At 47.4% G+C, this 26,536-nt stretch overlaps 1 protein-coding gene across 1 annotated transcript in view; it reads right to left on the bottom strand.

Moving 5' to 3' along the window:
- Positions 1-386: 386 nt before the first annotated feature.
- The window catches only part of LOC143955162 (immunoglobulin superfamily DCC subclass member 3-like), a gene marked incomplete at its 5' end in the record, with an annotated part of 36,252 nt that continues 10,102 nt past the window's right edge, over positions 387-26,536 (bottom strand). Inside the window, 8 exons of the mRNA XM_077465255.1 lie at positions 387-9,760; positions 11,077-11,194; positions 13,427-13,550; positions 14,196-14,303; positions 18,044-18,232; positions 18,320-18,484; positions 23,652-23,902; positions 23,981-24,146. Of these exons, the coding sequence (XP_077321381.1) occupies positions 9,206-9,760; positions 11,077-11,194; positions 13,427-13,550; positions 14,196-14,303; positions 18,044-18,232; positions 18,320-18,484; positions 23,652-23,902; positions 23,981-24,146 (1,676 nt within the window). The remainder of the gene's footprint in view (positions 9,761-11,076; positions 11,195-13,426; positions 13,551-14,195; positions 14,304-18,043; positions 18,233-18,319; positions 18,485-23,651; positions 23,903-23,980; positions 24,147-26,536) is intronic.

Genomic DNA, 26,536 nt, shown 5'->3' with positions numbered 1-26,536 from the left:
CAAGTCCCATGAGGCATCGCAAAGGCCGATAATTACAAGCGCGACTCCCACAGGCATGATGGGACTTGTAGTTCCTGCAACAGCCTGGAGGGGCCGCCAGCTTGGCACCCTATTTATTCTTCCCAGCTTCCCCTGTAAACTACAGCCCCGCCCCCCCAACCCCAACCCCAGCTCTGCAGCCCTGTCCTACGGTGACCACGTCTCTTCCATAGAGGCGGCGCAGTGAGCGTTGTCACCCCAGGGCAGGAAGCGTGTTCCTGGCAGGATCCACCAGGCAAAAAAAAAAACAAATGTGGATGCGGGTTTTATATTTTAATAATATTTAATGTATCATTTTGAATATTCACGGCACACAACAATTTTGAAAAAAAATCGAAAAAACTTTATTCCACACAGATTTTTTTTATTATTTTTTTTTTTCAATCTATTAGTACATAAAAAAAAAAAAACGTCATAACTTACTGCAATCTAAATCAACCTAAAACTGCGCTTCGGTTTTGGCGAAGCCGGGCGCCGACCTCCCAACGGCGGCGGCGGCAGCGAGGTAAGTGAATCTCCTAACATTTTTTTTTTTCGGATACATTTTGGCCTTTTACGGGAAGAACATTTATTTCTGGTAAAAAGAATGGGAAGTGTGTTTTCAATTGGGGGGGGGGGGGGGTTAATACGAGGGGCTCTTCAAAAAGTTTCCGCACTTTTTTTTTAAACTGTATTAAATATTTTTTTAAAAAAGCGTGGGAACTTTTTTGAAGACCCCCCCCCCCCCCTCGTATTTGTAGTTTTGGGGTTTTTAAGTGCTATATGTAAAAATATTTCGTAAAAAAGACGAAAATGGGCTTAAATTGCCTGAATATGTTCTATGCAGCCGGTGCGCCACCCTGTGGTGGATTGTGAGTATAACACTTTGTAACGACCACTTGTTGGCAAGATGGTTCAATACGTTTGTTGGACAATGGTCAGCCGTTGGTTAATTAATGACTTTAAAAAAAAAAAAAAAAACGGTCCCGCCTCCTGATTTATCCGCTTTGCAGGTCATGAATAACGCCCGGAGGATGTAAAAAATGTTACACGGATGTGTGCAGCAGCAGCAGACCTGCTCAGGCTAAGCATATAAGAGCAACTGCCGGCAGATGATGTCATCTACCGCCTGGACTCCGATTGGCTGGTGCTGTGGAGAGGTCCTACCCACTGTGCTATGTGCGGCTGACCTGCTGTAGAAGAACGTGGCTGAACTCGTATCGAGTCAGTAATCACAGCCTCTGCAAGAGCCTGTTGTCAATCACCGTTCCTAAAGGGATGGGGTCTTAGCTGAAACACGATGGCCTTGAAATCCTGGCGCTGCAGACTTTGTATACTATTCAGCTAAGTGGCAGTATAAACTATAACCTGGTTGTTGTACAGAGGGTGGCAGTGCATGCTGGGACTATGGACCGATAGCTGCCGCTCCACCACTGCATCTAACGGGGGTCACCATCACAGGGATTGATATGCCCACTCAGACGTGACACAATCATCCCTCCTTCCATATTGTTGAGGACTGTGGTTTCCTGATATACATCTCCATCCTTTTATTATAAATTGGTACCACGTTTGTTCTACACCAAACATCTGAAATATAACTGAGCTAAGTTCCCTAAGGACACATGGGTGCAAGACATCTGGGCCTGGTGATTTGTTCACATTAAGTTTCTACACAAGGTGGTAGTGCATGCTGGGACTATGGACCAACAACTGCCACTGCATCACCTACCCAACCTACACAAGATGGTAGTGTATGCTGGGACTATGGACCAACAACTGCCACTGCATCACCTACCCAAGGCGGTAGTGCATGCTGGGAGTATGGACCAACTGCCAATGCACCACCTACCCAAGGTAGTAGTGCATGCTGGGACTATGGACCAACAACTGCCACTCCACAACCTACACAAGATGGTAGTGCATGCTTGGACTATGGACCAGCAACTGCCACTCCACCACCTACCCAACCTACACAAGGTGGTAGTGCATGCTGGGACTATGGACAAACAACTGCCACTCCACCACCTACCCAACCTACACAAGGTGGTAGTGCATGCTGGGACTATGGACCAGCAACTGCCACTCCACCACCTACCCAAGCTACACAAGGTGGTAGTGCATGCTGGGACTATGGACCAGCAACTGCCACTGCACCACCTACCCAACCTACACAAGGTGGTAGTGCATGCTGGGACTATGGACAAACAAATGCCACTCCACCACCTACCCAACCTACACAAGGTGGTAGTGCATGCTGGGACTATGGACCAACAACTGCCACTCCACCACCTACCCAACCTACACAAGGCGGTAGTGCATGCCGGGATTGTGTACCTGGTTTTCAGTCAACCACCAAGGTACCTTCAGTGGAACCTCCAGTCAGTAATATATCTTTAAAAACCAGAAATATAACTGAACTAAGGACTCATGGGTGTAAGACATCTGGACCTGGTGATTTGTTCACATTAAGTTTCTCTAGTCTCACCTCCCCAACCTACACAGGGTGGCAGTACATGCTGGGACTATGGACCAACAACTGCCACTCCACCACCTACCCAACCTACAGTAGGTGGCATTACATCTCAGGACTATGGACCCACAACTATCACTCCACCACCTACCCAAACTACAGAGGGTAGCAGTGCATGCTGGGATTGTGTAGCTGTTTTTCAACCACCAAGGTACCTTTGTTGAAACCTCCAGTCAGTAAGAGATCTATAAATATCAGAAATATAAGTGAACTAGGTTTTCTAAGGACTCATGGGTGTAAGAAATCTGGACCTGGTGATTTTTTTCACATTAAGTTTCTCTAGTCTCACCTCCCCAACCTACACAGGGTGGCAGTACATGCTGGGACTATGGACCATCAACTGCCACTCCACCACCTACCCAACCTACAGTAGGTAGCAGTACATCTCCAGACTATGGACCCACAACTATCACTCCACCACCTACCCAACCTACAGAGGGTAGCAGTGCATGCTCAGATCGTGTAGCTGGTTTTCAGACAACCACAGAGGTACCTTCGGTGAAACCTCCAGTCAGTAAGAGATCTATAAATATCAGAAATATAAGTGAACTAGGTTCCCTAAGGACACATGGGTGTAAGACTTTTGGACCTGGTGATTTGTTCACATTAAGATTCTCTTGTCTCACCTCCCCAACCTACTGAGGGTAGCAGTGCATGCTTTGACTATGGACCAACAATTGCTACTCCACCGCCTACCCAACCTACACAGGGTGGTAGGACATGCTATAATAGCAACTGCTGGCAGATTATGTCAGCTACCACCTGGGCTCTTATTGGCTGATGCAGTGCAGAGGTCCTACACACTGAAGTATGTGTAGCTGACCTGTTGTAAAATGTGGCAGAACTCATATCGAGTCAGTGATCACAGCCTCTGCAAGAGCCTGCTGTCAATTGCAACTTCTAAAGGGATGGGGTCTTAACTGAAACGCGATGGCCTTGAAATCTCAATGCTGCAGACTTTGTATACTATTTGGCTGGGTACAAATATTTCTGGTCTATAACCTAAACCCGGCCCTGCCTATAGTCTTTTATATATGTTCTCCAGCAGGTAAACAGGGCTTAGTCGCCTGATCGATTGCGTGCTATAAGCTACACAGGTGTGCATTCCTGAACGCCTCCAGAACAAGAACCGGCATGTCAGGATTTGGGACCACGCTTAGATATACACTTCACATACTTCCTATTGATGCAGACAAGATGTGATCAGCAGGAATAGGCAGTAAAGGCAGGTGCCTTGGCCACTTTAGCACGGGGGGGGTTTCAAAAAGTCAGGACCTTCAATTTCTACTGCTGACGTAGTTTATAGCTTATGGTGATGGAGGGTCACACTTTGGCCTTTTCTCCTTAGGTGCCTGAGGACCTCATCCCGGCACTACCCAGGTATTTTTTATTACAGTATCACGGGACTCCCCCAATAATGCCTTCTCCTTCAGAAGAACTGTGCCATCTCTCTTCAGGCATCATATGGGGTCACCATCTACGTCTTGGATTGAGATGCCTGCTCAGAGATGACACACTCATCCCTCTGACACCTTCCATATTGTTGAGGACTGTGGTTTCCTGATATACATCTCCATCATTTTATTATAAATTGGTACCACGTTTGTTCTACACCAAAAATCTGAAATATAACTGAGCTAAGTTCCCTAAGGACTCATGGGTGCAAGACATCTGGACCTGGTGATTTGTTCACATTAAGTTTCTCTAGTCTCACCTCCCCAACCTACATAGGGTGGTAGTGCATGCTGGGACCATGGACCAACAACTGCCTCTCCACCACCTACCCAACCTACACAGGCTGGCAGTGCATGCTAGGACTATGGACCAACAATTGCCTCTCCACCACTTACCCAACCTACAGAGGGTATCAGTGCATGCTGGGACTGTGTAGTTGGTTTTCAGCCAGCCACAGAGGTACCTTTGGTGAAACTTCCTATCAGTAAGATGTTAAAAATCTGAAATATAACTGAGCTAAGTTCCCTAAGGACTCATGGATGTAAGACATCTGGACCTGGTGATTTGTTCGCATTAAGTTTCTCTAGTCTCACCTCCCCAACCTACATAGGGTGGTAGTGCATGCTGGGACTATAGATCAGTAACTGCCACTACACCACCTATCCAACCTACACAGGGTGGCAGTGCATGCTAGGACTATGCACCAACAACTGCCTCTCCACCACCTACCCAACCTACAGAGGGTATCAGTGCATGTTGCGACAGCATAGTTGGTTTTCAGCCTGCCACAGAGGTACCTTTGGTGAAACTTCCCATCAGTAAGATGTTAAAAATCAGAAATATAACTGAGCTAAGTTCCCTAAGGACTCATGGATGTAAGACATCTGGACCTGGTGATTTTTCACATTAAGTTTCTCTAGTCTCACCTCCCCAACCTACATAGGGTGGTAGTGCATACTGGGTCTATGGACCCATAACTGTCACTCCACCACCTACATAGGGTGGTAGTGCATACTGGGTCTATGGACCAACAACTGCCGCTCCACCACCTACATAGGGTGGTAATGCATACTGGGACTATGGACCAACAACTGCCGCTCCACCACCTACACAGGGTGGTAGTGCATGCTGGGACTATGGACCAACAACTGCCGCTCCACCACCTACCCAACCTACAGAGGGTATCAGTGCATGTTGCGACAGCGTAGTTGGTTTTCAGCCTGCCACAGAGGTACCTTTGGTGAAACTTCCCATCAGTAAGATGTTAAAAATCAGAAATATAACTGAGCTAAGTTCCCTAAGGACTCATGGCTGTAAGACATCTGGACCTGGTGATTTGTTCGCATTAAGTTTCTCTAGTCTGACCTCCCCAACCTACATAGGGTGGTAGTGCATGCTGGGACTATGGATCAGCAACTGCCACTACACCACCTAACCAACCTACACAGGGTGGCAGTGCATGCTAGCACTATGGACCAACAACTGCCTCTCCACCACCTACCCAACCTACAGAGGGTATCAGTGCATGTTGCGACAGCATAGTTGGTTTTCAGCCTGCCACAGAGGTACCTTTGGTGAAACTTCCCATCAGTAAGATGTTAAAAATCAGAAATATAACTGAGCTAAGTTCCCTAAGGACTCATGGCTGTAAGACATCTGGACCTGGTGATTTGTTCGCATTAAGTTTCTCTAGTCTGACCTCCCCAACCTACATAGGGTGGTAGTGCATGCTGGGACTATGGATCAGCAACTGCCACTACACCACCTAACCAACCTACACAGGGTGGCAGTGCATGCTAGGACTATGGACCAACAATTGCCTCTCCACCACCTACCCAACCTACAGAGGGTATCAGTGCATGCTGGGACTGTGTAGTTGGTTTTCAGCCAGCCACAGAGGTACCTTTGGTGAAACTTCCCATCAGTAAGATGTTAAAAATCAGAAATATAACTGAGCTAAGTTCCCTAAGGACTCATGGATGTAAGACATCTGGACCTGGTGATTTGTTCGCATTAAGTTTCTCTAGTCTCACCTCCCCAACCTACATAGGGTGATAGTGCATGCTGGGACTATGGATCAGCAACTGCCACTACACCACCTAACCAACCTACACAGGGTGGCAGTGCATGCTAGCACTATGGACCAACAACTGCCTCTCCACCACCTACCCAACCTACAGAGGGTATCAGTGCATGCTGCGACTGCATGGTTGGTTTTCAGCCTGCCACAGAGATACCTTTGGTGAAACTTCCCATCAGTAAGATGTTAAAAATCAGAAATATAACTGAGCTAAGTTCCCTAAGGACTCATGGATGTAAGACATCTGGACTTGATTTTTCACATTAAGTTTCTCTAGTCTCACCTCCACAACCTACATAGGGTGGTAGTGCATGCTCGGACTATGGACCAACAACTGCCTTTCCACCACCTACCCAACCTACAGAGGGTATCAGTGCATGCTGCGACTGTGTAGTTGGTTTTCAGCCAGCCACAGAGGTACCTTCGGTGAAACCTCCCGTCAGTAAGATGCTAAAAATCAGAAATATAACTGAGCCAAGTTCCCTAAGGACTCATGGATGTAAGACATCTGGACCTGGTGATTTGTTCGCATTAAGTTTCTCTAGTGTCACCTCCCCAACCTACATAGGGTGATAGTGTATGCTGGGACTATGGATCAGCAACTGCCATACACCACCTAACCAACCTACACAGGGTGGCAGTGCATGCTAGCACTATGGACCAACAACTGCCTCTCCACCACCTACCCAACCTACAGAGGGTATCAGTGCATGCTGCGACAGCGTAGTTGGTTTTCAGCCTGCCACAGAGGTACCTTTGGTGAAACTTCCCATCAGTAAGATGTTAAAAATCAGAAATATAACTGAGCTAAGTTCCCTAAGGACTCATGGATGTAAGACATCTGGACCTGGTGATTTTTCACATTAAGTTTCTCTAGTCTCACCTCCCCAACCTACATAGGGTGGTAGTGCATACTGGGTCTATGGACCCATAACTGTCACTCCACCACCTACATAGGGTGGTAGTGCATACTGGGTCTATGGACCCATAACTGTCACTCCCCAACCTACATAGGGTGGTAGTGCATGCTGGGACTATGGACCAACAACTGCCGCTCCACCACCTACACAGGGTGGTAATGCATGCTGGGACCATGGACCAAACACTGCTACTGCATCACCTACCCAACCTACAGAAGGTGGCAGTGCATGCTGGGACTATGGACCCACAACTATCTTTCCACCACCTACCCTACCTATAGAGGGTAGCAGTGCATGCTGGGATTGTGTACCTGGTTTTCATTCAACCACTGAGGAACCCTCTATGAAACCTCATTAAGTATTACTGAGAAGACACAGATCAGCCCCTGCTGCCTCCCAACCTGGGGCCTTGCTTCGAAGTTACGTTGCGGTCTGATCACTGAGGAAATGTTCCCTCCTGCCTGCAGCAGACTGATGACATCATCTTAGCCCAGGCAAAGTCACTGCATCATGGCTAGTGCCTGCATATCCACTGAACGTCCTGTGCCGGGAACTTGTAGAATTGGGTTTTATCTTCAGTCAAATAAATCCTTTTGGTTTATCCCCATCTTCTTGAAAAATGGACCTTGGCTCTAACTTAAGCGTCGTTGGCCTGGAGTCAAGGAACTTACGCCGACGAGACAGAAATGTGGGTGCCAAATCATTCAGTAGTTGGCACTATGCATTCTGTATGACTACCAGCAGGTGGCGTGATAATCTCCGAGAGGCTTTGGAGACACCGCAGTCGGTTTCGTTGAGGAGATGTTCGATGCGTCGCGAGGTTAAGGGTTAAACATGTTTCTTTTGGCAGGCGGCCCTGTTACCGAAGACATTCACAGAGGCAGAGTGGGGGGAGGGCTAGGTAGCATAGGAATGAATAGCTCCTTGTTGGGGAATACAATGGATAGATGTCTGTTTATTCGATACTCCATACCCCGCTTTAATCTGAGTCCTTTGGTCCAATCTGAGGGTCTTTCATTCATGGCCGCTTTATGCAAAACAACTTTCCATCCTTTACGTCAAGCTAGAAAATAGTCAAACATTAAAAAATTTGTTAAATTTGGTCAAAAATATCTTAAAATTCTTCTACCGAAAGACTCCATCACTCTTAGTGTTCTATAAAAGAGCCAATAAGGGGGGGAAGACAGATTGGAGGAAGCTGGTGGGGCCATGAAACGCCGTTTACCAATTAGCAATTGTTCCTAATTAGCGCGTGACGTCGCGGCTCCGCGGTATTGTGCCAATGCGAGTCGTCTTTTATAGCTCCGTAAATCCGGGTCAAATCGATGAACGGCCAAAATGGCGTGGGAGACAATCTGGTCTATTGACGGGACGCATTGACCCTTTTCCGTGTGGTGTGAAAAGTTGCTCATTTGGCTGTTGCTGCCCAGCGTCTTTGGTTGTAAAATCAGATAACGTGTCCCGGAAGAAGAGAGATCAGACAAGGATCTCTAGCTGAAGAGTGTCGAGTAAATCAACCTTTGGTATCCAATGATTAAAGCTACTGTAGGGTATTTTTTGACTGAAGACATCCGGGAAAACCAAGTCAAAAGAGCTTCATTCTTGGGCAGGACACCTTTGGCAATGAGTATTGAAAGTCATAATCTCCCATAGTGTCAATGGTTTTGGCCCCTAGTGGAGTAGGTAGTTTTTGTTGAGTAGCAATCATTTTCTCTTTTTTTTGTGAAATTTTTTGAGGTAGCTTTTTTTGGCTGAGGAATGGGTGAACAGCATTAGAGTTCTGATTTGAGGAACTTGAGATGGTTCAAGACTATGGTCTGTTTGTGGACCTTGAGATGGTTTGAGACTGGTCTTTCTGAAGACCTTGAGATGGTTCGAGACTTTGGTCTTTCTGAAGACCTTGAGATGGTTCGAGACTTTGGTCTTTCTGAAGACCTTGAGATGGTTCGAGACTTTGGTCTTTGTGGCATACTACATAAACTCTTCTGGCATAGCCACTTCTGGCTTTGTCGTGGGATTCTGCAAGAGCAGGAAACATCAGGCTTAAAGTGTTGAAGTAGGTAGTTATTGTTGAATAGAAAGCATTGTCTCTATAAGGTCTTTTGAAATTTTTAGTGAGGTAGCTTTTTTGGCTGAGGAATAGGTGAGAAATTACTGAGAACCTTGAAATGGTTCAAGATTTTGGTCGTTTTGCGGACCTTAAGATGGTTTGTGACTTTGAGCTTTTTGAAGACCTTGAGATGGTTTGTGACTTTGGTCTTTTTGAAGACCTTGAGATGGTTTGTGACTTTGGTCTTTTTGAAGACCTTGAGATGGTTTGTGACTTTGGCCTTTTTGAAGACCTTGAGATGGTTTGTGACTTTGGTCTTTTTGAAGACCTTGAGATGGTTTGTGACTTTGGTCTTTTTGAAGACCTTGAGATGGTTTGTGACTTTCGCCTTTTTGAAGACCTTGAGATGGTTTGTGACTTTGGTCTTTTTGAAGACCTTGAGATGGTTTGTGACCTTCTTTTTGAGGACCTTGAGATGGTTTGTGACTTTGGTCTTTTTGAAGACCTTGAGATGGTTTGTGACTTTCGTCTTTTTGAAGACCTTGAGATGGTTTGTGACTTTCGTCTTTTTGAAGACCTTGAGATGGTTCGTGACTCTGATCTTTTTGAAAACCTTGAGATGGTTCGTGACTTTGGTCTTTGTGGCATACTACGTCAACAACTCTTCGAAGTGGCAAAGCGGCTTCTGGCTTGGTCATGGGATTCTGCAAGAGCAAAAAAACATTGAGCACAAAGTGTTTTTTGATTTTGGAAAGAGTAGGGAATGGTTAGAACGTCTGCCTGGGTTTAATTTGTTGTCCATATCATCTTGAGATCTCTCTTCACCTTCTGCTCCACCAACACAAGATGAGGACATCTCTCCAAAGTGACAAAAATCCCATCATAGACAGTTGTCAACAGAACTGGTGTCCCCATTGGAAAGTTTCTCCTCTATTCTTGGTTAAATGACAACACAAAATTTAGAATTTTGGGATGTAGAAAGCAGTAAAAGCACCACACCAATGGTCAGAGACCAAAATTATATCTTATTAGAAAGGAAGTAGAAAAAGATGGCAACACGTTTCAGAGGTTCAGACATCTCCCCCTCTACATAATTACTAGCATTGTAGTCCTGATGAAAAGGGAAAGACTAAACCTCGAACATATTTATTTTCTTCCTCTACTGATTATCCGATAAGACACCATTTTGGACTCTGACCATTGGCGTGACACCTTTACTGCTTCCTACATAGTTGGACTTTTCTCAAGACCTCCTCCCCATGGGAATACTCTAAAATGTCTCACCAAAGCAAGTCAAGTTTGATCAATGAGACAGTCTTTTACAACAATGGATAATAATAAGAGGAGATGTAGGACCTCCCTTGTAGGTACAGCTATAAAATTCTGACCGGGGTTCTAAGTCTTTCACACACTATTTGGCTTAAAAAAAAAGTTTTGGGTTTATATATATGCATTAAAGTATAACGGTTGCCACCAAAAAATACAAAGTATGCCAAACCTTGGTGAGACCACTTGGAGAGCTAGAAACTAAGCATGATGTTCTATAACAAAAGCAGCAGAAATAACTACGGGTGGGTAGGATTACGAAGGAGAACCACAAATATTGTAGGAAAAACCCTTTGAAGAAGACAGGCCATTCCCAAAAACGGTCATTGGATATAGTAGTGGAAAACAAATGCGGAAGAGTATAAAGACCCCAAGATCCATAAAATAAACTTCTGGAGAATTTGTAATTTTTTGCCTCGTTTCTGAAAGTCTATATCTCCACCATTTATATAGGTGGCACCTGTAGCTTACCTGATGGATACCTAATTATTAATCATGGGGATTATAATTGGAGGGCCTAGACATATGTATCCTGAATTATTTTCCATGACTGAACATTTGGAAAGGAGATGAATGTTTATTGAACTTTGAGGCAAACGTGTCACACTTCTCGGTGAGGTGAACCTCGAGATATTGAATGAAATAGACACTCTCCTACAGTAACTGTTATTGGCATCCTGACACCTTTCCTCACCTCTGAAAGAAGCTCCACCACTTCTGCTGAAGTCCCATCCTCGACCATTACATTTTGGTTCTGCTTGTTCTCCACAACATGGCTGGTGGCCCAGTTGGCCTTTGTCTTGCATAAGAGGCTTCAAGTGAAAATCAGAGGTGGTTAACAGCCATACAATGGATGTATATCGTACACTGCAGTATAGATTATATAGAACAGTCTTTCTCCACCTATTTACCCCAGGGAAACACTTGGAATAATTTTTAGGTCTTGGGGAACCCCTGCAAAAATGTAATTATCAGGGGTCAGTAGTAGACATGCGCAAAAGGAAAAAATTTGTTTAGTTTAGTTTTGTTTTAATTCGTTAATTCATTAATTTCGTTTAGTTATATTCGTTAACTTCCTTAAATTCGTTTTCGGATTTCATTTAGTTTTCTACCAAATTCGAAAAATCGGCCACATTCGAAAATATTTCTACCGGATTCGAAATGATTTCAACATGATTCGACATTATTTCAACCACATTCGAAAATATTTTGTGACCCGACTTTAGGGCCATATATCTCGGGGTAACTTGGTGCTAGACACTTCAAATTTGGATATGTTGTAGTGCTAGTACTATTGTGTTTGCATACCAAATTTGGGGTTTCTACCTATAAGTGACCCCGAGATATGTGGCCCCAAAATCGGGTCGCAAAATGTCATTCTCTGCTCTAATAACTAATAACATTTTGCGACCCGATTTTGGGGCCACATATCTCGGGGTCAATTATACCAAATTCGAAAAATCGGCCACATTCGAAAATATTTCAACCAAATTCGAAAATATTTCTACCGGATTCGAAATGATTTCAACAGGATTCGACATTATTTCAACCACATTCGAAAATATTTTGTGACCTGACTTTAGGGCCATGTATCTCGGGGTCACTTGGTGCTAGACACTTCAAATTTGGATATGTTGTAGTGCTAGTACTATTGTGTTTGCATACCAAAGTTTCTAGCTATAATTGACCCCGAGATATGTGGCCCCAAAATCGGGTCGCAAAATGTTATTAGTTATTAGAGCAGAGAATTACATTTTGCGACCCGATTTTGGGGCCACATATCTCGGGGTAAATTATAGCTAGTAACCCCAAATTTGGTATGCAAACACAATAGTACTAGCACTACAACATATCCAAATTTGAAGTGTCTAGCACCAAGTGACCCCGAGATATATGGCCCTAAAGTCGGGTCACAAAATATTTTCGAATGTGGTTGAAATAATGTCGAATCCTGTTGAAATAATTTCGAATGCAGTTGAAATAATATCGAATCATGTTGAAATAATTTCGAATGCGGTTGAAATAATTTCGAATCATGTCGAATTCATTTGAATTCATTCGTTAAATTTCTTTCGTATTCGTTGTAATTTGTTATTTTTTTATTCGGACATTCGGATGCATCCGAATGTCCGAAAGATGCAAAATTCGGCCGAATTTTGATTCGTTACGAAACGAATTGCACAAGCCTAGTCAGTAGGATGAATGTCATTTACATTGGCAGTCAGTAGACAGAACTAAATTTTCACATTGGTGAATGCCATAGTCAGCTACATGCTCATTGGTGTCATACCACTGGTTCTGCCGTGCGTGGTTTTGGCTTGGAACTATGAAGGCACCATAAGATGGGAGTTCAATCAGCCACAGCTTAGGGAATGCCTAACAAGTTATGAAGGAACCCGGTTTGAGAATCCCTGATGTTTGTTGAAAACTGACCGTAGTTTTGGGTTGTCCAACCAACTAAATCACACCTGTATTAGTTGGTTAGACAACCCAAAACTACCGGCATCAGTTTGGGGCCCCCCTCTCCCAAGGTCATTTAGATAGAGTTGCCCACCTTTGAAGCTATAACATCCTCCAGTCTTCTAGGAAGGCTTTCCACAAGCTGTTGGAGGGTGTCTATGTGAATTTGTGAGGTCAGATACTGATGTTGGATAAGAAGAAGGCTCACACATCAGGCCTCACGTTGGGCACCAAAAAAAAAAAAAAACCTGGCTTACAATGGACATTCCAATCCATCCCAAAGCTGTTCAGTAGGGTTGAGGTCAGGGATCTGTACAGAACACTCGAGTTCCTCCACACCAAACTGGTCGAACCATTGTCTTTATGGAGCTGGATTTGTACACGGGGCATAGTCATGGTGGAACAGAAAATGGTCTTCATCAAACTACGACAAGGTTGGAAGAGGACCATTGTCCGCAATGTCTTGTATGATGGAGTAATAACAGTACCCTTTATTGGAAAACACCTGAACTCAATCATTGTGGAAGGGGGGGTGTCCACATACTTTTGGCCATATAATATCTTTACAGGACTGTTGTTCCTACCTCTTCCAATGCACCACAAAGAGCAAGAGAAGACAGAGGACAATACAAGCCCCTCCAATATGGATTCCTAGTACAAGTCCTGACATCGTCTCTCCTTCCTCGCAAAGACAGGCCGGGGCTGGATCTGCAGGCAGTAAAAAAAACAAAAAATAAAGAAGAAAAACTATTGTAAATTGTGAAATGTAGGCAGGATATGAGTGTTTCTTCAGTAGAAACGATTTGAGGAACATGACTTGACCAGAAGGCTGTTGGCTACGGTGAGCTAAATTGAAGATACGTTAATATGTAATCTAAAACTGTTCCCAAATGTTTGTATTTCCTCAAAAATTTGGCAACTGAAGAGCTTTGAGCTTCGTTTTGTACCCGTAAAAGTGTTTATATTTTGAAAATTGCAGAAGTCTGTAAACTATTTAAATTGTATTTTTCTAAATTTTTCTTTGTGCCCATTGGCATTGGCATTGTCACCTACATGGGCACTTACCGTAAAACGCACCGTAAATATTATCCAGATCTCATTTGTTAAACCGATTTGTGCCCCTGTTAGCTTTTGAAAAGTCCTTATGAATATTAGCTAAAACTTGACATTAACCCTCTGCAAAAGATTTCCAATTGTCCTGGCTAGAAAATGTACAAAGTAAGGAACCCAAAAATGAAACCCATGTTTTTGATGGTGGACAGTTTTACCATTATTACCACCCATTAGATCTGAAAGACAAGACTTTAAGAAGAACACATCTCACCACCCCCAGCACGTCCTGCAGTTGGTTACCTGGTGCCATGTTCCAGTTGGGCTTTAGTGATACAAATCGCTGAGTGCTGTTCCCATCACCTCCGCTGCTAAAAGCCACCAATCTGATCTCGTACAGAGAGGACAATTCTGAAAGATGAAAAATTCGGAAAAAAGTCCATTAACTTTCCAAAGCCAGTTCGGGCAGTTTAAGAGAGGCGATGGTGTCAGTTGTATGAAACCGTGCTTGAGGAAGTTGCTATGTATGAAACCGTGCTTGAGGAAGTTGCTATGTAGGAAACCGTGCTTGAGGAAGTTGCTATGTATGAAACCATGCTGGAGGATGTTGCTATGTATGAAACCATGCTGGAGGAAGTTGCTATGTATGAAACCATGCTGGAGGAAGTTGCTATGTATGAAACTGTGCTGGAGCAAGTTTCTATGGTCATCTTCCGAGAAGCTGATTTTTATTAAAATTGGGGGAAAATTCTCTTATCTCCAACAATCTTTTAACGCCCAACTCCAGCCAAACCTTTCCCTTTCTATTTGGATAAAGTAGTAGAACGTCTGGCTTATTTTGCCGTTCTTGTCCTGGTGTCACAGGGACAAAAATTGAGAGAAAAGTTCCAGTGGAATCTCAGAGAGAAATCAAAGATCACAGAAATTTTGTTTACATTTTACCTATAAAAAAAAAAAAAAAGATTGGCTGGAGATGGTTTACAAGAAGCTCATTAGCACACAAGATGGTTGTGGTTGAGCCTTCAGACACCCTCTCACCTAGCAGTAAGAAGGGTCGCTGGTTCGTATCCCAACCACGACACTACCTGCCTGGAGTTTGCATGTTCTCCCTGTGCCTGCGTGGGTTTCCTCCGGGTACTCCGGTTTCCTCCCACACTCCAAAGACATGCAGGTAGGTTAATTGGCTTCTGTCCAAAATTGGCCGTAGTATATGAATGGGGACCTTGGATTGTGGGCTCCTTGAGGGTAGGGACCGATGTGAGTGTGTAATGTACAGGGATAGGGACAATTGTAGACACTCACTCAGGTTGAATTGGATGGACTGGTGTCTTTATTCAACCTTACTAACTATGAAACCCTGAGCCTAGTAACTGTTGCCCTTCTATAGGTACATCTTATGATGGCTCCTTGAAACTCCTAGGGGCCAAGTACCAAAGCAGTTGCTATGCTTTGGCCTGTAAACAACCATTCAGGCTAAGACTAATTTAGACTGGCCTTTCTCAACCTTTTTAACAGAGGAACCCTTGAAATAATTCTCCGGTCTCAGGGAACACCTGCTAAAAATTCCTATATCTACAATGTATGAGACATTAGTGCCATGGTCAGTGGGAATAATGCTCTCTACCAGTGGCGTTGCTAGGCGGGTGCGGGCCGCAGCCGGGTGACACCCGCCAGAGGGGTGACACCTGTGGGAAACGCCAACGCACTGCTAACAACGGCCGCTACACTGTCCCGCACCGCGGCTGTGTCCCTCAGCACGGAGCGGAACAAAGCCGCCTCCCCCTCCTCTCTGTTTACATCCACAGAGGAGGAGGAGCCAATCTTGAGGCACACACAACGCTGTGTGTGTATATATGATTGTCTGCTGTTCTAAGGTATGTAAGGGGGGTGTCTGTACTGCTGGGGGGGGGGGGTCTGCACTGGTGGGGTGTCTGCATGGAGGGGGGGTCTGTACTGATGTGGGTTTCTGAACTGGAGGGGGTGTCTGCATTGGGGGGATGTCTGTACTGCTGGGGGGGTCTGCACTGGGCGGGTGTCTTCACTGGGGGGTCTGCACAGAGGGGGGTGTCTGTACTGGGGGGTCTGCACAGAGGGGGGTGTCTGTACTGAGGGGGTGCCTGTACTGCTGGGGGGTCTGCACTGAGGGGGGTGTCTGTACTGTTGGGGGGTCTACACTGGGGGGTCTCTGTACTGTTTGGGGGGGTCTACACTGGGGGTGTTTGTACTGCTGGGGGGTCTGCACTGAGGGGAGGTCTGAAACTGAGGGGGGGGTGTCTGTATTGTTGGGGGGGTCTGCACTGAGGGGGGGTGTCTGTACTGTTGGGGGGGGTCTGCACTGGAGGGTTTGCACTGAGGGGGGTGTCTGTACTGAGGGGTCTGTACTGGGGGGGCTGCACTGAGGGTGGTGTCTGTAATGCTGGGGGGTCCGCACTGAGGTGGGGGTGTCTGTACTGATGGGGGGGATTGCACCTAGGTGAAGGTGTCTGCACTGAGGTGGGGGGGGGTCTGCACTGAGGTGGGGGTGTCTGTACCGATGGGGGGGTCTGCACCGAGGTGAAGGTGTCTGTACTGATGGAGGGGTCTGCACCGAGGTGAAGGTGTCTGTACTGATGGAGGGGTCTGCACTGAAGGGGTGTCTGTACTGAGGGGGGGAGGTTTATGCTGAGGGAGGGGGGTCTATATTGATGGAGGGTGGTCTGTATTGAGGGAGGGGGATCTATACTGCGGGAGGAGGGTCTGTATATAGTGGAGGGGGGTCTGTACTGAGGGGGGACTATAGTTGGTGGGAGGGTGACACCATTTTTTTTCGCACCGGGTGACGCCAACCCTAGTGACGCCACTGCTCTCTGCACTTGTCCTCATAGAGAAGATTTATCGCCTTACAAATGGCTAAAAAGATAAATTAATGTCAGTGGGGACTTATCTGAGAGGCAGAAATTGGTCATTGCTCAAAGAACCCCTACAACCTCAGGAGAAACCCTGATTTAGACCCTTCACATATCCTTTTCATTTCAAATCTAATTTTTAGTTGTGGATGGAATGGGAAAGATTTAGGACCTCAGTCTCCTCCAATGGGTGACCAAAGTGATGGAACTCTGCCGCCAGTACAACAATAGAGGCCACATTTTCCAATAGCAACAGCTTTTCTGGTGATGACCGTCTAAGAAGGGCTGTCTCTTTTTGCAGAGATTTCTCTCGCTTCTTGTTGTTCAATGGAAGGCGTGTTGGTGGAGCGCTGGACCCAAAACTGGGAGGAACGAGACTTTAAACCAGCGGTGCCCAACCGGGGGGGGGGGGGGGCTCTGATGTGGCCCTCAACCATCTGCTCTTGGATGGCGGGTCAGCAAGCCCAGATCGTGGGTTTGCCGACTCTCCATCCCGGAGCATCAGTGTTGTGGATGGAGCTGGCGCTGGAGGAAGCAAGCGGCTGCGGAGGGAGCAGGAGCCACATAGGCCGATGCTTCCTCTATAGCGCGGGCTCCTGTCCCAGACAGGGGGTGTGGGTAAGACCATTGGTCGGATCTTGTCCGTCTGTCCATTTTCAGGTGGACCCGATCTGACCCTTTATTCGCCTCTATGGAGTGGCCGATGTAAACAGACATTTTCACCCACCACTTCCAATCTGCTAAAAAAAAAAAAGTGGAAGGGAATCCGTCCCCCTTTGTCTAGGTGGATCATTGGGCCCATAGAGCAGAGCGGGCTGTGTCCGGGTCATCCACCCTCTCCACTCTGCTCAGCAGGGATCAGTGGACAGATAACTGGCTGAGCAAGCGGATTCCGCTCTGTGTGAAAGGTACCATATAGGTGCTCAGGACAGTAAGGGCACATTTACATTACATTGTGGCCCACGACTAGCTACCAAATCACTTAAGTGGCCCTTGGCTCTTCAAAGGTTGAGCAACCCTCCTTTAAACCCAGATTTTAGAGGCAGCTCTGTCACCCGGGGTATCCTTATGGGTCCTCAAAATAATCAAAAGAATGTGAGAAGCCCCTGAAACGCGTTGGTTTCTTCTGACCTTCTGTCTCGTGCAAATTTTTTGGACCCACATTCTATCTACGGTGGTCCCGTCCTGTTGTCTCAAGGAAAGAAAGTAAAAGTTATTTCTATCTACTCTATCCAAACTTTGATTTAGATATACTGCACTTCTCACCGAGGCCGTAGAAGATGAAGGAAGTCTGGTTTCCCGGCAGAGTCCGAGTCCCCTGGAAGGTTGTGGACGGTATCCTGCGATATTCCAGCCTGTAACCCCGAATGGCATTTCCATCAGCAGCTGCACCCCAGCCGACCTGCACAGCACTTTCATTGACAACAGTGACTGAGAAGTCCGGAGTCCTAGGGACTGTGGAAACCAGTAAAAGATGGATCAGAACTGGTCAATGATGGCCATAAGAAAACAATCTTCCCGAATCCCAGGTATAGAGTTTACCTCTCCCTGGTGTGGTGACAACAATGGATCTGGAGTCCCGGCTGGTCCCCAGGGGAGAATATGCCCGCAGAAAGAGGACGTAATCAGTGGAGGGTTCTAAATTGTTCACGGTGTGCTGGAAGGTCGTCTTACTTAGAGCTTCCTGCATCTCCTGAGTGCTGGGATCTGGAATTGTAAAATAAATCAATCAACCACTAGTCATAATCTGCACACAATATTTTTCTAACAACGTTCATTGAGGACTTATTAGAACAAGCCCCTTCACATTGGTGGTCAGTAGAGGATGGTCTCCCATGATTAAGCTCCGAGGGGTGGAGCGAAACGCATTGGGGGGCAAGGCCTGGCGGGAGCCCCGGGCTGAGACTGCAAAAAACTTCATTACAGAGGGTCTGGCGATACATCCTTTGCTTTACATTTGACGTTTGGAGCCGAAACAACCAGCACTGGCAGCGGTTGGGCACAGTACTAAACCCCTCACAGCCTGAGCGGCACACATGATCCTTTATACGATTCCTAGAGGAGGGTCACTCTTATATTGGTGGTCAGTAGAGGGGGTCCCTCTTACATTGGTGGCCAGTAGAGGGGGTCCCTCTTACATTGGTGGCCAGTAGAGGGGGTCCCTCTTACATTGGTGGCCAGTAGAGGGGGTCCCTCTTACATTGGTGGCCAGTAGAGTGGTTCCCTCTTACATTGGTGGCCAGTAGAGGGGGTCCCTCTTACATTGGTGGCCAGTAGAGGGGTCCCTCTTACATTGGTGGCCAGTAGAGGGGGTCCCTCTTACATTGGTGGCCAGTAGAGGGGGTCCCTCTTACATTGGTGGCCAGTAGAGGGGGTCCCTCTTACATTGGTGGCCAGTAGAGGGGGTCCCTCTTACATTGGTGGCCAGTAGAGGGGGTCCCTCTTACATTGGTGGCCAGTAGAGGGGGTCCCTCTTACATTGGTGGCCAGTAGAGTGGTTCCCTCTTACATTGGTGGTCAGTAGAGGGGGTCCCTCTTACATTGGTGGCCAGTAGAGGGGGGTCCCTCTTACATTGGTGGCCAGTAGAGGGGGTCCCTCTTACATTGGTGGCCAGTAGAGGGGGTCCCTCTTACATTGGTGGCCAGTAGAGGGGGTCCTTCTTACATTGGTGGCCAGTAGAGGGGGTCCCACTTACATTGGTGGCCAGTAGAGGGGGTCCCTCTTACATTGGTGGCCAGTAGAGGGGGGTCCCTCTTACATTGGTGGCCAGTAGAGGGGGGTCCCTCTTACATTGGTGGCCAGTAGAGGGGGTCCCTCTTACATTGGTGGCCAGTAGAGGGGGTCCCTCTTACATTGGTGGCCAGTAGAGGGGGTCCCTCTTACATTGGTGGCCAGCAGAGGGGGCCCCACTTACATTGGTGGCCAGTAGAGGGGGTCCCTCTTACATTGGTGGCCAGTAGAGGGGGTCCCTCTTACATTGGTGGCCAGTAGAGAGGGCCCCTCTTACATTGGTGGCCAGTAGAGAGGGCCCCTCTTACATTGGTGGTCAGTAGAGGGGGGCCCTCTTACATTGGTGGCCAGTAGAGGGGGGCCCTCTTACATTGGTGGCCAGTAGAGGGGGGCCCTCTTACATTGGTGGCCAGTAGAGGGGGGCCCTCTAACATTGGTGGCCAGTAGAGGGGGTCCCTCTTACATTGGTGGCCAGTAGAGGGGGTCCCTCTTACATTGGTGGCCAGTAGAGTGGTTCCCTCTTACATTGGTGGTCAGTAGAGTGGTTCCCTCTTACATTGGTGATCAGTAGAGAGGGTCCCTCTTACATTGGTGGTCAGTAGAGAGGGTCCCTCTTACATTGGTGGCCAGTAGAGGGGGGCCCTCTTACATTGGTGGCCAGTAGAGGGGGTCCCTCTTACATTGGTGGCCAGTAGAGGGGGTCCCTCTTACATTGGTGGCCAGTAGAGGGGGTCCCTCTTACATTGGTGGCCAGTAGAGGGGGTCCCTCTTACATTGGTGGCCAGTAGAGGGGGACCCTCTTACATTGGTGGCCAGTAGAGGGGGGCCCTCTTTCATTGGTGGTCAGTAGAGTGGTTCCATCTTACATTGGTGACCAGTAGAGGGGGTCCCTCTTACATTGGTGGCCAGTAGAGGGGGTCCCTCTTACATTGGTGGCCAGTAGAGGGGGTCCCTCTTACATTGGTGGCCAGTAGAGGGGGTCCCTCTTACATTGGTGGCCAGTAGAGGGGGACCCTCTTACATTGGTGGCCAGTAGAGGGGGGCCCTCTTTCATTGGTGGTCAGTAGAGTGGTTCCATCTTACATTGGTGACCAGTAGAGGGGGGCCCTCTTTCATTGGTGGTCAGTAGAGTGGTTCCATCTTACATTGGTGACCAGTAGAGGGGGTCCCTCTTACATTGGTGGTCAGTAGAGCTGGTCCCTCTTATATTGGTGGTCAATAGAGAGGGTCCCTCTTATATTGGTGGTCAGCAGAGTGTTCCACTTACAATAGTCATAAATAGAGAAGGTCCCCCTTACATTGGTGGTGAGTAGAGAGGGTTCCTCTTACATTGGTGGTCAGTAGAGTTGTTCCCTCTTACATTGGTGGCCAGTAGAGAGGGTCCCTCTTATATTGGTGGTCAGCAGAGGGTTCCACTTACAATGGTCATCAATAGAGAAGGTCCCCCTTACATTGGTTGTCAGTAGAGGGGTTCCCCTCTTACATTGGTGGTGAGTAGAGAGGGCCTCGCTTACACTGGTGGTGAGTAGAGAGGGTTCCACTTACAATGGTCATCAATAGAGAAGGCCCCCCCCTTACATTGGTGGTCATTGGGAGAAGGACCCCTTCACACGTATGTTTAGTAGGAGGAACGTCCCTTATTATTGGTGCTTAGTGGGGAAGATGCCCCTTTGCATATAGCTAAAAAGATCATAAGTATTAGTGCAAGCTTATCTGCTAGCCCGAAATTGCTAATTGCTCAAGGAACCTCTGGAGAAACCCGAGGCATCTATGGAACTCTTAATAATGGCGTCAATGAACCAAGATTATGCAGTGTGTCCAAAAGCTCAGAGCTGTCTGGACTTCAGGTGTTTCCAGTGAATTGTACTGCTAATCCAACAGCATACAAAGACATTTTAGACAATATGTTCTTCCAACGTGAAGACTGTGTACAAAGCCAACGCCATAAGGAAATGGTTTGACCAGTTTGGTGTGGAGGAACTCGCGTGTCCTACACAGGGCCCCCGACCTCAACCCTACTGAACACCTTTGGGATAAATTGGAACACTGAAGATGAGCCGGGTCTTCTCATCCAACAGTAGTACCTGCCCCCGACCCTACTGAACATCGTTGGGATGAACTGAGAAAGCCAATTGTGCACCGGGTCTTTTTTTGGTGCCCAATGTGAGAACCCATATGTGAGCCAGATCTATTTGTTGGCGCCCAACGTGAGGCCTGATTTGTGAGCCAGGTCTTTGTTTGGTGCCCATCACGAGGTCTGATGTATGAGCCAAGTCTTCTCATCCAACAGATGGGCACAAATTCCCACAGACACAATCTTGGGCAAAGTCCTTTTGTTTTTTTTTGTTTTTTGGGCTCTATAAACTTGCAGTGTCTTGAAAAAGTATTCACACCCCTTGAAATTTTCCACATTTTCTCATGTTATAACCAAAAACATAAATGTATTTTATTGGGATTTTATGTGATGGACCAACACAAAGTGACACATAATTGTGAAGTGGAAGAAAAATGATAAATGATACAAATAAATATGTGAAAAGTGTGGGGGGAGGGGCATTTGTATGGCGCCCCCCGGAGTCAATACTTTGTAGAACCCCCTTTCTCTACAAGTCTTTTTGGGGGTGTCTCTACCAGCTTTGCACATCTAGAGAGGACATTTCTGCCCATTCTTCTTCTTTGTAAAATATCTCAAGCTCTGTCAGATTGGATGGAGAGCGTCTGTGATCAGCAATTTTCAAGTCTGGCCACAGATTCTCAATGGGATTTAGGTCTGGACTGTGACTGGGCCATTCTAACACATGAATATGCTTTGATGTAAACCATTCCATTGTAGCTCTGGCTGGATGTTTCGGGTCGTTGTCCTGCTGGAAGGGGAACCTCCGCCCCGGTCTCAAGTCTTCTGCCGACTCTAACAGGTTTTCTTCTAAGATTGTCCTGTATTTGTCTCCATCCATCTTCCCATCAACTCTGATCAGCTTCCCTGTCCCTGCTGAAGAAAACCATCCCCACCACATGATGCTGCCACCACCATGTCTCACGGTGGGGATGGTGTGTTCGGGGGATGGGCGGTGTTAGTTTCCCCCACACATAGCGTTTTGCTTTTAGGCCATAAAGTTGAATTTTGGTCTCCTCTGACCAGATCACCTTCTTCCACATGTTTGCTGCCCCCTCCCCCACATGGCTTCTCACAAACTACAAACAGGACTTCTTATGACTTTCTTTCTCCAATGTCTTTCTTCTTGTCACTCTTCCATAAAGGGCAGATTTGTGGAGAGACGACTAATAGTTGTCCTGTGGACAGATTCTCCCCCCTGAGCTGTGGATCTCTGCAGCTCCTCCAGAGTCACCATGGACCTCTTGGCTCTTCTCTGATGAATGCTCTCCTTGCCCGGCCCGGTCAGTTTAGGTGGACGGCTGTGTCTTGGTAGGTTTGCAGTTGTGCCCATACTCTTTCCATTTTCCGATGATGGATTGAACAGAGCTCCGTGAGATGGTCAAAGCTTGGGAGATATTATTATAACCCAACCCTGCTTTATACTTCTCCACAACTTCATCCCTGACCTGTCTGGTGTGTTCCTTGGCCTTCATGATGCTGTTTATTCACTAAAGTTCTCTAACAAACCTCTGAGGGCTTCACAGAACAGCTGTATTTATACTGAGATTAAATGACACACAGGTGGACTCTATTTACTAATTAGGTGATTTCTGAAGGCAATTGGTTCCATTAGATTTTAGTTAGGGGTTACATAGTTAGTTAGGTTGAAAAAAGACACAAATCCACCCAGTTCAACCACAAAAAATAAAATAAATAAATAATAAAAAAATATCTAAAATATATATAAAAATAAATAAAAAATAAATAAATATAGGGCTATCAGAGTAAAGGGGGCTGAATACAAATGCCCCTCCCCCACACTTTTCACATATTTATTTGTATCATTTATCATTTTCCTTCCACTTCACAATTATGTGACACTTTGTGTTGGTCCATCACATAAAATCCCAATAAAATACATTGACGTTTTGGTTTTAACATGACAGAATGTGGAAAAGTTCAGGGGGGTATGAATACTTTTTCATGGCACTGTATAGTCAATGTTTGTCTCCGGTTTCCCCTCTTTGGGTAGCTCTCCCATCTCTTACCCCCATCTTTACAAACGTGCAGAACGTATCCGATGATCCCGTCCATCACCTCCGGCGGGGGCTCGGCCCACGTCACCCGGACCGAGGTAGTAGAAATGGGGACGACCATCACCTTCTCCGGGGCTTTTGGAGAATCCAGCGGCAGAGTGACCGCCAGCCGGGCGCTGGCCTGGCTGGTGCCGGCGCTGTTCTCGGCGATGCACTGGTAGAGCGCCTCATCCGCGGAGGTGACCCTGAAGATGGTCAGAGTGCTGCAGAAACACGGTGAGCTCATTATATTTTGCGCACACACACACAATGACGAGCGGAAGGATTTGGCGCTCACTTACCGGTTGTCGGCGCTCAGCCTGGCGTTCTTTTGGGGACTCAGGTATTTCCCATTCTTCAACCACACAAGGGCGGGTTCGGGAGACCCTCGCGCTTCACAGGAGAACGTGGTGTTGTCGCCGGGAGCGTGGCTCACCGACTGCGGCCATTGCACAAACTCTGGCGGCGCTGTAAAAAAAAAAAAAAAAACAAGGTAGGTTGCCGTTGTACTTACAGCTGATTGGTTGAGGCGACCAGCACTAATAGATACACACAGACGGCCAATACTGACCTCCCTCTGTTACTTTCCTGGCTGTCTCTGGCTTCAGTACTTAACCTCGTGGGGGGGGGGGGGGGGGGGCAAAAACAGCAGCCTCAGGTGGCAATTAACCTTGGCATGCTACCCTACTGCCCTTTATAATATACATACAACTGCCCATTGAGTCAGTTCGCAGCATTTATGAGCCCTGATGAAAGGGGAAGGGCATCTGAAACCCTCGAAACGCGTTGGACGCCCCAAATGGTCTTGTTATGAACATTACTAAATTTTGGACTCCTAGATCTGTGGTCTGGCACATTCATTAGATTTGTACACTTGAATATCAGGTCTCCTAGAGCAGAGGTTATAATCTTATTGAGACCAGGGCCAGAAAAAAAAACACCTACTGTGCCCCCCCCCCAAAAAAAAACACCTACTGTGCCCCCCAAAAAAACACCTACTGTGCCCCCCCCCAAAAAAAAAGTATACAATGCAAATATGTGTGCTGGAATGCTCTGGGTGGGGCAGGGTGCCACTGTGGTGGGTGATGGGGGCTCTGTAGAGGTTAGTGGACTCTGCAACAGACTTGGTGGACTCGTAGAGGATGGAGTTTCTGTAGGAGGGATGGGGGAACCTGTGGGGGGGGGGGGTAAGGTTTTTGAAGGGGGTCAGGAGACTGTAGACTTTGCAGGGGCATTGTTGAAGTCTGGAATGTGTTTTAGGGGCTGGGGAACACTGTGGGAGGTTAGGGGGCAGTGTGGGACAGGCACTGTAAGGGGCTGTGGGGGGGGGGCACTATGGGAGGTTGAAGAGCATATTGGGAGGCTGGGAGTAGGTCACTGTGGGAGGTTCAAGAGATTTTTTTGAGGCTGGGGGGGGGGGGGGGGGCACTGTGGGAGGTTGAAGATCAATTTGGGGGGCCACCACTGTGGGAGGTTGAAGAGCACTTTGGGAATGGGGGCACTTTGAGAGGCTGGGCAGCACTGTGGGAGGTTGAAGAGCACTCTGGGAGGGGGCACTTTAAGAGGTTGAAGAGCACTCTGGGAGGTTGAAGAGCACTCTGGGAGGGGGCACTTTAAGAGGTTGAAGAGCACTCTGGGAGGGGGCACTTTGAGAGGTTGAAGAGCACTCTGGGAGGTTGAAGAGCACTCTGGGAGGGGGCACTTTGAGAGGTTGAAGAGCACTCTGGGAGGGGGCACTTTGAGAGGTTGAAGAGCACTCTGGGAGGGGGCACTTTGAGAGGTTGAAGAGCACTCTGGGAGGGGGCACTTTGAGAGGTTGAAGAGCACTCTGGGAGGGGGCACTTTGAGAGGTTGAAGAGCACTCTGGGAGGGGGCACTTTGCGAGGTTGAAGAGCACTGTGGGAGGTTGAAGAGCACTCTGGGAGGTTGAAGAGCACTCTGGGAGGTTGAAGAGCACTCTGGGAGGTTGAAGAGCACTCTGGGAGGGGGCACTTTGAGAGGTTGAAGAGCACTCTGGGAGGGGGCACTTTGCGAGGTTGAAGAGCACTCTGGGAGGTTGAAGAGCACTCTGGGAGGTTGAAGAGCACTCTGGGAGGGGGCACTTTGAGAGGTTGAAGAGCACTGTGGGAGGTTGAAGAGCACTCTGGGAGGGGGCACTTTGAGAGGTTGAAGAGCACTCTGGGAGGGGGCACTTTGCGAGGTTGAAGAGCACTCTGGGAGGGGGCACTTTGAGAGGTTGAAGAGCACTGTGGGAGGTTGAAGAGCACTCTGGGAGGGGGCACTTTGAGAGGTTGAAGAGCACTCTGGGAGGGGGCACTTTGAGAGGTTGAAGAGCACTCTGGGAGGGGGCACTTTGCGAGGTTGAAGAGCACTCTGGGAGGGGGCACTTTGCGAGGTTGAAGAGCACTCTGGGAGGGGGCACTTTGCGAGGTTGAAGAGCACTCTGGAGGGGGCACTTTGCGAGGTTGAAGAGCACTCTGGGAGGGGGCACTTTGCGAGGTTGAAGAGCACTGTGGGAGGTTGAAGAGCACTCTGGGAGGGGGCACTTTGAGAGGTTGAAGAGCACTCTGGGAGGGGGCACTTTGAGAGGCTGAGCAGCACTGTGGGAGTAGTAGTAGTAGTAGTTAGTAAGGTTGAATAAAGACACCAGTCCATCCAGTTCAACCTGAGTGAGTGTCTACAATGGTCCCCATCCCTGTACATCGCACACTCACATCGGACCCTACCCTCAATGAGCCACAATCCAAGGTCCCCATTCATATACTAGGGCCAATTTTGGACAGAAGCCAATTAACCTACCTGCATGTTTTTGGATTGTGGGAGGAAACCGGAGTACCCGGAGGAAACCCACGCAGGCA

Source organism: Lithobates pipiens, unplaced genomic scaffold (assembly GCF_037356315.1).
Source record: "Lithobates pipiens isolate NorthernLeopardFrog02 unplaced genomic scaffold, aLitPip1_a1.2 Scaffold_342, whole genome shotgun sequence".
Lineage (NCBI taxonomy): Eukaryota > Metazoa > Chordata > Amphibia > Anura > Ranidae > Lithobates > Lithobates pipiens.
The sequence above is the reverse complement of the archived record's forward strand: the minus strand, read 5'-3'. Positions and strand labels throughout refer to the sequence as shown.